This window comes from Pyrus communis, chromosome 17 (genome assembly GCF_041283825.1).
Source record: "Pyrus communis isolate YQ-2024b chromosome 17, ASM4128382v1, whole genome shotgun sequence".
Lineage (NCBI taxonomy): Eukaryota > Viridiplantae > Streptophyta > Magnoliopsida > Rosales > Rosaceae > Pyrus > Pyrus communis.
This window is the reverse complement of record NC_142581.1, coordinates 7655290-7667535: the sequence shown is the minus strand read 5'-3', so window position 1 is coordinate 7667535 and position 12246 is coordinate 7655290. Positions and strand designations below refer to the sequence as shown.

Genomic DNA, 12246 nt, shown 5'->3' with positions numbered 1-12246 from the left:
ATATATTTTTTTTTGTAGAAATTCCTCAATATTTATTGCTAAAATTTTAGAAACTGTGAGTTTAAAGATATATTGAAGCAACTTTTTTTTTTAATTCAACAATTATTATTTGTAAAATTTGAACTTATATATCTTCTTCTTTCAAATAAAGTGAAATTTGAGTATAATTAGACCAAAATATCAAAACTTATTTTCATTTTGTTAAAATAAATAATAAATAACAAAGCAAATAAATATTTTCGAAAAAAATATTTAAATATTGAGCTTGAGACACATTTAAATATTGAATTTGGTTTTAAAATTGATGGAAAGGAGATATTGAGCTTGAGACACGTTTAAATATTGGGAATAGAAGATCACTAAGAAGTAAAAAGTTGGTTTAAGTTCCCTCTATATGAAATATAAAAATAACAAATTCAGACTCAATAGAGGGAATATCACGTTTTTCTTGTAGTTGCAGGCACTTTTGCTCTATTTTCTGTTCATATGAGAGTTACATTTAATTAAAGAGTTAGGATAATATACTTGATAAAGCAATTTCCAAAAAAATATAATTATAGTTTCTTGTAGTTGTATAACACATAAACGAAAGGTGAATTTCGAGTAAATAATTTTTTTTGGTTGAAATTCATCGATATTTATTGCTAAAATTTTAGAAACTGTATGTTTAAAGATATATTGAAGCAACTTTTTTTATTCAACAATTATTATTTATAAAATTTGAACTTATATATCTTCTTCTTTCAAATAAAGTGAAATTTGAGTATAATTAGACCAAAATATTAAAACTTATTTTCTTTTTGATAAAATAAATAATAAAGCTAATAAATATTTTTGAAAAAAAACATTTAAGACAAGTTGCCAGGAGCTACAGGCAATACTTTATTACGCGCGTCAGAACATACGCCGCCACACACAAGCGCACGCGTTTCGTGTCCCTTCCTAAATCAGCCCCAATTCCAAATCCAATCCAATCCACACACGAACCTCAAACCCTAATTCCCAAAATTCGTCCCCTAATTCTTGCCAAAACCCTCAATTTCTCCCCTTTCCAATCCCACCATCTCCTCGTCCCAAATCCCAACCCTAATCCAGAAGCAGAATGCTTCTCACTCCGGGTCACTCTCCTCGCCACCTCTCATCCCCTTCGCCCTCTGCAAATTCTGATGCTTCCGTCCAAAACCCTACAAATTCCACCCAAATCACACCCAAGGACCCTAAAGGCCATCCCAAGGTCCTCGACGAGGACACGTATGTCGCCGCGATCGAGAAGATCATCGAAAGGGACTTCTTTCCCGATATTTCCAAGCTTCGGGACCGCCTCGACTGGCTCGAAGCGATCAAGACCCGCGACCCGATTCAGATCCGAGATGCCCAGTTGAAGATCATCGAGCGCCGCGGAAAGAAGGTAACTCATAATCCTGACCCTGATGGTAGAACCCCAGGTTCGACTTTTATGCGTAGTTATACCCCTGCCGATGAATTTGATGGTAAAACCCCGAAAACCCCGGGTGCTTCGAATGTGGGATTGTCTGGTGAGGTAGGGTCAGGCGGCGGTGATGATAGCGTGGAGGGATCATTGTCGCTTGATCAGTTTTTAAGGCGGTATACGAGTGAGGACAATTATAGTTTTTCGAATATTTTGGAGAAGGTGAATAGGAAGAGGAAGGAGAGATATGAGTATTTGATGGAAGGCGAAAAGGAGGAGGTTAAATCGATTGAGGATGTGAAGAGGGATAGGATTACAGATGGGTATGGGACGTCGGATCAGCCGCCTAGTACATTGGATGGGTGGAAGTATACGGCAAAGAATTTGTTGATGTACCATCCAGCTGATCGGGGTGAGGCTCCCTTGACTGAGGAGGAACGTGCGAATAGGATGAAGAGTTTGGAGAAGGAAATTAGTCGACCCAACACGCGATTTAATGGGAAGACGATGGATTCCAGGCCAAAGGAGGATGCTATGGCTGAGTTTCTCTATACCACAGTTGCAGGTGCAACCCCAGTTATTATGGATAGAGATGGGGATAAGTTGAAGAAGTATGATTTGGATGATTTGAGAAAGACGCCCAATCCGTTTTATGTGGAATCGGAGAAGAAAGCGGATAATGGTTATCGTTTTGTGAAGACACCCTCGCCTGCACCGGGTGTTGATGAATCACCGTTTATTACATGGGGTGAAATTGAAGGGACACCTCTGAGGTTGGATCTTGAGGACAATCCAGTTGATATTGGTGGCAGTGAAGGGCCTCAATATAGGATCCCATGCCCGCCTGTAAGAGACGAAAAGGCTCACTCGCTGTCAAGGGAAGCTGCACGCAAATTGAGGGAAAGGTCAAAATTGTTTCACAAGCCACCTCTGCCGTCGCCTTCTAGAGGTGGCAGTGCCAGTCCAAGTGTGCGGACACTCTCCCCTGCTGCTCAGAAGTTTGTAAGAAATGCAATGGGCAAGTCCTCGTCTTCTATTGATGAAACTCTTCGTGCCAGTTACCGAGGTTCAAGTCCAGGGTTTACTACTCCTAAAGGTGGACGGAGTGTGTCGAGGCTCGGAAGCCATGCTAGTATCGTATCGAGATCACCTTCTGCTGCAAGGGAGGGCACTAATCCTCATTGGTAATTTGGAGTTTTCTTTGTTATGATGTTCCATTGTAGTAATCAATGCTTTGTTTGGCACTGGATAATCCTTCTGTTTTCAACTATATCTGTAAAATTTCTGTGCTGGTTTATCAATGTCACTTTGGATGCTGTTACATATTTGACTACCTGAGTAATTTGGCATTACGTTCCTTTGTTTGAATTTCCTTCAGAATTTCAGTTTAGATTGGGATATGTGTCATTCGACATTTTGCTGCTTCATAGAGAGGGATGTCCAAATGGGCTTTTGTATAATCAACAATCCTGCTGCATTTTCTGTTTCGTTTTTCGGATTGCAGAGTATATCATGTTGTTGAGGATACGAGCTTTCTCGGCATAGTAATGCATACTACTCAATGTCATTAGAAGCAACTTGTAAATCTTTTCTTTCTGCCTAAATCCACCTCAACATTTTGAACGTTTACAAATCGGTCATTAAAGTTGAGATAGATTTGCTTGCCTGAACCGGGAACTGAGTTTGAATCCGGTATCCGTGCCTCCGAATCTCTTAAAGGCCAGTCAAGTACAAATTCACATGTTTTCTCACTTACTTCGAAACACTCTGATATTGTACCTCATGGGAAAAGTGATTTCTGGTAAAATTGTTTGGCATAGGCGATGAACTCAGTTCCTTGTTCTGGGGAGAAAAAAAAGGGTTTCTGGTTTGAGAAATATTTGGAAATGTTGGATTCAGACACGGGTGCTGTGTAAACTTTATTCTGATTGACCATCCAGATACGTCTTTGGCTCTTGATGGGCAGCCAGTTTTGGAATTTTTGGTCACACAGTCAATACTTTCACGAGCTTCACATGCCGAGTTGTTGAACTTTGATTGAATTTTGTATTTTCGGTTCAGCCCTACGATATTCTAAACTACGACGGTGAACAATCAAGGGTGCATTCATGGCCGGACGCAATGTGCTGATCAACTAACCTAACTCACGTGTGCGATAACACGTTTATTATTAAGTTTACATCACATGGAAATGGATTAGTATTTTGCTTGCATTTACTAACACTTTGACTTGATTACTGAAATAACTACAACTAATTTATATATTTTCACATGAATTTATATTATCTATTAACAAATTCTCTTTATCAACTAAAAGAGAGTGAAAAGATGATTTAAGCCTCTATTCACAAGTCAATAGAGATAATAGAAAATAAAATATTATGGATATTCAACCAATTACGCACAAAAAGAAATTTTTTTTTTTTTCCTCTTCACTCACCCACACACGTTATCAAAGCATGACACCTTATCTCTATCTCTACTAGGGGTGGGTTCTGTTTCATTCAGTGTTTTTTTTTTTCCAAAATTGAAAATTATACTGAAATTACACTTCGGTTTGGTTTTTGCAATTTGTTCTTCAGTTTGGTTTTAGTTTTTTTTTTTTTTTTTTTTCGTTTTACCTTTTAACCTAGAAATTGGAAAGGAAATGAAGAAAAAAAAATTTGGGAAATAAGACTTTCAACATATTTGGGCTTAAAGTTAGATTTACTTAACCTTATATTGAAATTAGACTAATAGTTCACTTGGAATCGAACTTGGAAATAAACACCCAACATAAATAAAAATAAAAAAAATATTAATTTATATTCATTCGATTCGATTTTTTAACCACCAAACTGAAACTGAACCAATAGTTTTCGGTTCGATTTGGTTTTCAATCATTTCGGTATTCGTATATATAGACAATTACTTTTTTCTACTACGGTAAAAGTGCCATCTACGTTTACTTTTTGTTTCTCATGACAAAAAAAAAAGAAAAGAAAAAGGGCAACCTCACACGTGTTTCCAAAACAGGATTATATTCGGAACAAAGATCTTCTTAAGAATTCGGAGATCAATTAATCGTGTTCGTTTATCATATATCGTATGTTTATTTTTCATTAAGTATTATTTATATTTAATTTTAAATAATTTTTAATCACACAATATACAATAAACGGATACGATTAATTAATCATCTATATCCCCACAAATAACATCCGAAGAGATCCTATTCCGAGAGTCTCTGACGGCCTGATCTCTCTTTCTTTTTTTTTTTTTGTTGACACGGAAACAGATGAAAAAAGCAAAGTTTGCGTGGTTATTCCGTCGCCATACGACGTCGTCTAGTAGCCAGTGCTCCCCGCTTCCCGGGGGCTATAAATACCGCCTTCCCTTTGAACTGTACCGCCTTCTCTCTCTGCGTCCAAGAGCTTCACTGCGTTTGCCCAAGAATCTCAAGGTAGTCTCTCTCTCTAGAATTGCATGCTATAAGAAATGGAGTCCTGTAATCCTAGCTCGATTCAACATTAATTACTTGTTTACTTGATTAATCCTGATGTAATTAGCAGTAGTCTTGATTAATCTTGATGTATTTAGCAGTCTCTTACGATCTTTCTTACTGTTGTTGGCTTCAAATTCATATAATTAAGCATGATTAGCGCTTCAATAAATAATTTTTCCAACTAGTTCTTGGTTTTGTTGTTTGCTTGAATTGTGTTTCCTTGTGTTCTTCATGCATCATTGTGTGTTGAGATACATTTACGCAATTGAAACCGAGTTCTGTAGTTAAAAACTTCAAATGAATCGAGATTTGTAGCCGGAAAAAAAAAAGTATGAATCGGCGTTGGAGGTAATCTTTCTTTACCTTACAATTTTGATTCTCGAAGTTTCTAATTTATTTTGCTCTTTTCCTTTTGGTTAGTTATTAGATTGCCTGTTGATGATTTTGTAGTATCGCCGTACGAATGTGTCTACATGTTTAGAGAGTGATGGTAAAAAATCCCATTTCCAATTTTGTTAATATCGTATGGCATTTGCATTTCTTCATCCAGATCTTTACTTGTTTTAGTTTTAAGTTTGTGAAGGGCGCAGTTGTTTCTAGCTTTAACTGATTTTATTCCACATCAGAGTGATCTTTGAAGATGGCAGTTGGGAATTCGAATGCATCTGATGGGGATGCTGAACCATTTGTGGAGGTTGATCCAACTGGACGGTATGGGCGGTATGCTGATCTCCTTGGTCATGGTGCTGTGAAGAAGGTTTATAGGGCTTTTGATCAGGAGGAAGGTACAGAGGTGGCCTGGAATAAGGTCCGGTTGTGCAATTTCAGCGACGATCCAACACTCATAAATCGGCTTTACTCTGAGGTTAAGCTGTTGAGGCAATTGAAGAACAAGAATATCATTGTTTGTCACAGTGTTTGGAAGGAAGAGGCGCATAACACTATGAATTTTATCACTGAGGTGTGCAATTCTGGAAACCTGAGGAAGTACAGGGAGAAGCATCCCCATGTGTCGCTTAAGGCTCTGAAGAAGTGGTCGAGACAGGTGCTTGAGGGATTGGAATACCTCCATACGCATGAGCCGTGCATCATTCACAGAGATCTTAACTGCAGCAACATCTTCATCAACGGGAATACTGGCCAGGTAATTATAACTCATCACTTGTGTCAACTTGTTTCTCCTGATTTTTGTGACCATAGATTTGGTTACTTGTAGGCAGTATTTTTTCATCAGAGTTGGTTTGTATTGCTAGCAATAGAACGTAATCCCTTATCTGTGACAGTGTTCTTAATCTTGCGATCGCTTTTTTAACATACTTTGATGGAAAATGAATCTTGGTAGCTCGTGCCACTAGACGAGGTTCGATTTATTTGTGTTTTCAGTGAGCAGACTTTTCCATCCTATCCTATTTTTTGGAATGTTACATTTCCATATCTATATTCTGCACTGCATCACCATAAGGTCATAGTAATTCACAGTCCTCAATATCCATTGCTACATCTAGTTCACTGAACCCCGAAAGAGCATTACGTATGTGATTGAAGAGTCGAACAAAACTCAGAAATGATATGCCTACTTCCCTGTATAATTACCTAATATTATATGAATAGACATACGAAGTCCTAAGTCGTTATGGCCATTTTTCATGAACATTTCATAAAGAATATGAACCTTGACCATTATGCTTTTCATTTACAGGTGAAAATTGGTGATCTGGGGTTTGCAGCAATAGTGGGAAAGAACCATTTAGCACATTCGATTATAGGTACACCCGAGTACATGGCGCCCGAGCTGTATGAAGAGGATTACACAGAGATGGTGGACATATACTCGTTCGGGCTGTGCTTGCTGGAGATGGTGACAATGGAGATACCATACAGCGAGTGCGACTCTGTTGCTAAGATATACAAGAAGGTGACAACAGGTATCAAGCCCTTAGCATTGAACAAGGTGAACGATCCAGAGGTGAAGGCGTTCATTGAGAAAGCCATAGCCCAGCCGAGGGCAAGACCTACAGCCTCTGATCTTCTCAGGGATCCCTTCTTGTCTGAAGTCAATCAGTAAGAGCCTGACCCGAGCTTGTGATGGCTTTTGGACACTTGTCATCTTTCAAGACCTCGTTTCATAATACAGGGGTTTCGTCTGGCTCTCATTTCTGAGCCATCACAACCGCTTGACGGGGTTTCTGTTCAAGTGTATGCCCATACTCTCTCTCTCTCTCTCTCTCTCTCTCTCTCTCTCTCTCTCTGTGTAGTTCTTGACCTGTGCAGTTGGGTTTGTACTAAAAATGAATGCTGCTACTCTATACTCCATAGTGATGTTGCTTTTAGACTTCGAAAATATTATGGGAAAGTTTTAGTTTGTTTTTGCACAAGTGTCCATTAAGCAAAAAACTACCCAAATGGCACATAATCCCAGCGATGCGGCGACGGTTCGTTCGTTCAACTTTGAGCGCATACTGAACCGCATTTATTAACAACGACTAAGCTACTGCTATATTATGTGTTACATCAGTTGGGAAAATAGTCGGTGCTCTCAGTACTATGTTTAATTAAGTGTTTTATTATTTATCCAATTCAAAGCTTAAGATACAAGAATTGAGAGTCAGATTGGCAATATTTTATCTATTTCTTTGTGGAGAGCCCATCCTATATTATATATATATATATATATATATATATATATATATATATATATATATCTTATTACTTCCACTTAGATATATTGCCAGCGATTAATTGACTGATTAAAATTATTGTGTCCTTGCAAATTTGAAGGAATGTGTTGCTTGGTCCAAAAGGATCATAGCTGTACTTCAAAGTCCCTGAGAATTTGCTGTAACCCACAATACAATACAGCTCAGCTCATACGCACAAGGCTAGTACGTATATGTAATCGTACAAGCTGCTCCTCTTCAGAGCCGGTACTGGATTTTACTTATTCAATGGTTTGTTTAATTATTTTGGAACAAACACTTCCAAGACATGTTACGTATTTAGTATATGGACATATATATATATATATATATATATGGAAAGGGATTCTCTCCGGATCCCTTTCCACCTAGTCTGGATCCGGATCGTTAAAATTTGATCAAACGGCTAAAAACATGAGGCCTCTTTAAAAGTGATAATAACTGTAGTCATTAGATCAAATTCCAACAGTCCGGATCCCGAACTAGATGGATTAGGTGGAAAGGAATCCGGAGAGGATCTATTTCCTACACACACAGAGAGTACTTACATCAATATATATATATATATATATATAAATATAAAAAGGAAGTATAAATTAGTAGCATGGACATGCAAAGAAAAAGTCGTTTTGGGGATTGGGAGTTGGTAGGAGAAAGCAAAGCAAAAGCCCTTCATCCGAAGCACCAAAGAAATTTAGAGAAGCCGTGCCGTTTTGGGTGTTTGCTAAATACTTCATGTCACATTCACAAAGCTCAAGCTGCTTTACCCGCACTCCATCATCTTCCCCTTTTATCATTATTTTAATCATCATTTCCTCAAAACTATAGTTTTACTAGTTTATTCACACATATACCTCATTCTTCCTTTTCTTCTTCCCCCAACACATCCTTTGCAATTCTCCATGACCAATTCACCATCTCCCACCTCCTCTTTGTGTAGACTTTTCATGGCTGCATGCATGCATGGCATTTGCATATCATCTCTCATGTTCCAAAACTACCCTCAATTGTCGTGTGGTAATTTTTTGTTCTTTTATCGTACATGAAATTTGAACTAAGAACTTCTTTTAACATAATAAAGACCAATGTCGCTAAATGAAATGGTCATAGAAATTTGACGTTAGTAATTATCAAATTAGCTTTTAACATAACATAGACTAGTGCCTCTAAATGAAATGGTCAAGGAAATTCGACGTTAGTAATTACCAAGCAGCTAGGCTTTCAAGAACTTTATTATCAAGTAGCTAGGCTTTTCAAGAACTTTATCAAAGTTGCCGGATTAGGCCAGCTCTTAAATCGAATGAGACTATATGTTAAGAGTATTAATCCCACATTAAGGAAAAAATAAACCTTACATTTGCTTATAAATACCAATCGGATGGCTAAGAATTTCATTCAAATTGATGATGTACTAGTTTGGGGAGTCACATACATGCATAGACACGAAACTTGTGATGCAAGCAAACAACATGGAAAGGAGTGGAAATTAACCATATTCTACTGACTTGTTTGCACCAAGAATTCAACTACTCACCAATCGAGAACGTTTTTGAAGCCTCAAAATTTGGACATTCAGAGTGTTTCACTCGTGTGCATTTGACTTTGACTATGACTACACAAAAACAATTTTGCACGAATGTGTCTGCGTGGACACATTTTCTAATTTAACATATTAATCAAGTAATTAATTAAAACCATCTCTTTAATTTCAATCATTCTTCCACTTAATTCCACTTGTTTTGCCAATTCCACAAGTTATTATGTATACTTTTCTTCGATTAGTGAGACAAATCCCGAGCATTTTATGGCAATTGGGCAGCCAAATTATGCTTATATTTATAAATCACATGCTTATGCTTAAGCGTAGAATGCACTCCCATAAGTCATTGCCTTCTCAAAGTTTCAGCTTCACTAAATCTCCAGTCTCTCAGCTTTTTTATGAGCTCTTCCAATGGAAGTTGCAAGCCCTTTGAAAGACAGCTCCGTGGCGTCGAGTCCTTTCTCTTCTCCGAACGTCTCCGCCTTGCTCAAGATCAAGATTTTATCATGGTAAGATTGTTGGAATATGTTAGCAACTTTGTAGCATTGAATTTGAGCACTTTTTTGTTTGAGTTTTTCATGTGTGGTGAATCTTTTCTCAGGACACAAGAAACCGGTTTGCCTGTTTCTGTTAGCGTTCGTGTTGGCGGAAAGATCTTCAACCTCCACAAGGTAAGAAATCGGAAGTAGAATTATACGAATCAGTTTGGTTATTCGTGGAATTTGAGCTAGCGAGCTAAGTTAAATTCTTCTGTCAGTTGTTCTTGATTGTTTACTTTTGTGTTCTCGATCGCGTTTATATCATTTTGCACTTGTTCTCTGTAGGAGATTACGGCTCTCGATTTCTTAACAAAATTGTTAAAATTTGGTCTAATTTCAATTTGCGATTTTTGTTCAGTTCCCACTTTTTTCAAAGAGTGGATATTTCAACAAGAGATTGAACGAATCAAATGAGATTGAGCTGCCACCGGGGTTCCCTGGCGGGCCAGAGACTTTTGAGATGATTGCACTCTTCATCTATGGCTCCTCCACCTTGATTGATCCATTCAATGTGGTAGCCCTCAGATGTGCAGCAGAGTTTCTTGAGATGACAGAAGACTACTCCTCCGGAAACCTCTGCGAGCGCTTTGATCTCTACTTAAACCAAGTGGTGATGCAGAACTGGGATGACACCCTGATAGTACTGCAAAAGTGCCAAACTTCGCTTCCGTGGTCTGAAGACCTGCTCATCGTGAGCCGGTGCATAGAGTGCCTCGCCTTCATGGCCTGCATGGAGATCCTTGACCCAGAGAGAAGGCGTGACACGCCTGTGCTCACGTTGGAAGCATTGAGCACACGAAATTGGAGCTGTGAAATGGGGAGGGAGATTCTGAGTCAAGACCTTTGGATCAAGGATCTCATTGCGCTGCCGTTTGGATTTTTTAAGAGGATTATAGGATCTTTGAGAAGGCAAGGCATGAAGGAAAAGTACTTGAGCCCCATCATTGTTTTCTATGCTAACAAGTGGGTGCTTTCGACGAAAACCCTCCAATTCTGGGAGAATTCTGGTCAGAGAAGTGGGGATGATCACAAAGTTTCAGTCATTTTACAAGGTGTTCTTGATTTGCTGCCGATGGGGGACAAGGCTAGTCGATCCATCCCAATCGGGTTTTACTTCGCAATTCTTTCTAGATCCCTGGAAGTAGGTATGAGGATCGATAGTAGGGTGAAGCTGGAAGGGCAGATTGTATCTCTGCTGCACTTTGCTCAGCTGGAAGACTTCTTGTTTCCAAAAAGTGGGAGTGAGTCAATTTCTTCCAGCACGGAGCTTGCAACAATGGAGAGCATAATTTCAGCATATGTATCATCTACCATGGAGTCGGACAACAATCTTTCAGCAGGAGACACAATTGTTGCAGAATTGTGGGATGGATATCTTTCCCATATAGTTCCTGATCCAAACATGGAGCATAAAAGGTTCATGGAACTCATCGAACGAGTCCCGATTTCATACAGACACTGTCATGATAAACTCTACAGGGCAATGAACATCTTCTTAAAGGTAAACACTTCGTCATGAACTCTACCGTTTTATATAGGTCTTTATGAGCTTTCTCGTATTTTTGTGGAGTTCGGTTCCTTGTCTTCGTGTGTAGTTCTTCTCGCCTAATCCTCTATTGCCTTCACTATTGTCGTTACTGAAAAAGCTCTACACTTTAACGAAACTCGTGTGTAATTTCTGATCTTCAGGCGCACCCGAATACATCCCAGGAAGAGAAGTGGGCAGTCTGCAAGTACCTCAACTGCCAAAAACTGTCACAAGAGGCATGCATTGAGGCTGTTCAAAACGAATTGATGCCGCTGCGTTTGATTGTCCAGGCGCTTTTTGTCCAGCAGCTCAGCACACACCAAGCTTTCAAAGAATGCTCGGATTCGTTCAGATATGCACATTGTCCAGAGTTTTCAGGGAGCATTGAAAGCTCTAGGTGTCCAAACTCAAAAAGCCAGAATCTCGGAGATAGTCCATGTGTGGACAGAGCAGAGTCCGGAAGCAGACCCTTGAGCTTCTTGCTGCAGAAGGACAATGTAAATCAGAGGCCTGAGTTATCGAGGAAGGAATATGAGTCAACAAGCTTCAGAATTCAGAACCTCGAACAAGAGCTCATGTCCTTGAAGCGGAGCCTTCAATGGCAGAGCATTTCAAAGAAAGAGCCGGCCTCAACCACAGAATCTAGCATGAAATTGTACGGCAAAGAAGGTAGATCAACAAGCAAAAGAAGTAACCCGCTCGGACAAGTGACAAGTTGCATTGGCTCTGTGAATTTTGCCTCACAGAGAAAGTATGCCAGTAGACTGCTGAAGGTCCTTCGGCGGATCTCCTTGTTTGGAGGTAAAAAGCCAAAGAGAAAGCCAGCTGCCTCCTCTCCATGGCCTAAGCCGATGCAGCAGAATACTCGTCAGAATAAAATGTGCGAAAATCAGAACCACTGATGATTGTAAACAAGGCGTGAATAACTGATCATGTATAATTTTATTGGAAAATGTAGTTTTGCTCATTCACTTGCAACCAGGGCATCAATATGAGGATAGTTGTCTATTTTTGTGCAACGTTGTATCCA

At 39.0% G+C, this 12246-nt stretch overlaps 3 protein-coding genes across 4 annotated transcripts; all 3 read left to right on the top strand.

Moving 5' to 3' along the window:
* The first annotated feature begins 884 nt into the window (after nucleotides 1–884).
* On the top strand, nucleotides 885–2797 carry LOC137707867 (uncharacterized). The gene has a single exon (XM_068446798.2). It carries the CDS (start codon nucleotides 1103–1105, stop codon nucleotides 2615–2617), a length of 1515 nt encoding a protein of 504 aa, XP_068302899.2. The 5' UTR covers nucleotides 885–1102; the 3' UTR covers nucleotides 2618–2797.
* A 1917-nt stretch (nucleotides 2798–4714) lies between these two features.
* On the top strand, nucleotides 4715–7281 carry LOC137708747 (putative serine/threonine-protein kinase WNK11). 2 transcript variants are annotated; one of them, XM_088688667.1, is made up of 4 exons: nucleotides 4726–4871; nucleotides 5334–5403; nucleotides 5540–6057; nucleotides 6613–7281. In XM_088688667.1, exons 3-4 carry the CDS (start codon nucleotides 5554–5556, stop codon nucleotides 6976–6978), a joined length of 870 nt encoding a protein of 289 aa, XP_088544793.1. In that variant the 5' UTR covers nucleotides 4726–4871; nucleotides 5334–5403; nucleotides 5540–5553; the 3' UTR covers nucleotides 6979–7281. The 2 variants fall into 2 exon arrangements, with proteins under 2 accessions (XP_068303996.2, XP_088544793.1); XM_068447895.2 differs by lacking the exon at nucleotides 5334–5403 and having other exon boundaries at nucleotides 4715–4871.
* Nucleotides 7282–9392: 2111 nt separating this feature from the next.
* Nucleotides 9393–12235, top strand: LOC137708655 (Phototropic-responsive NPH3 family protein). The gene is made up of 4 exons (XM_068447775.2): nucleotides 9393–9658; nucleotides 9751–9820; nucleotides 10047–11189; nucleotides 11378–12235. The coding sequence occupies exons 1-4, from the start codon at nucleotides 9561–9563 to the stop codon at nucleotides 12116–12118; spliced, it is 2052 nt and encodes a 683-aa protein (XP_068303876.2). The 5' UTR covers nucleotides 9393–9560; the 3' UTR covers nucleotides 12119–12235.
* Nucleotides 12236–12246: the final 11 nt, after the last annotated feature.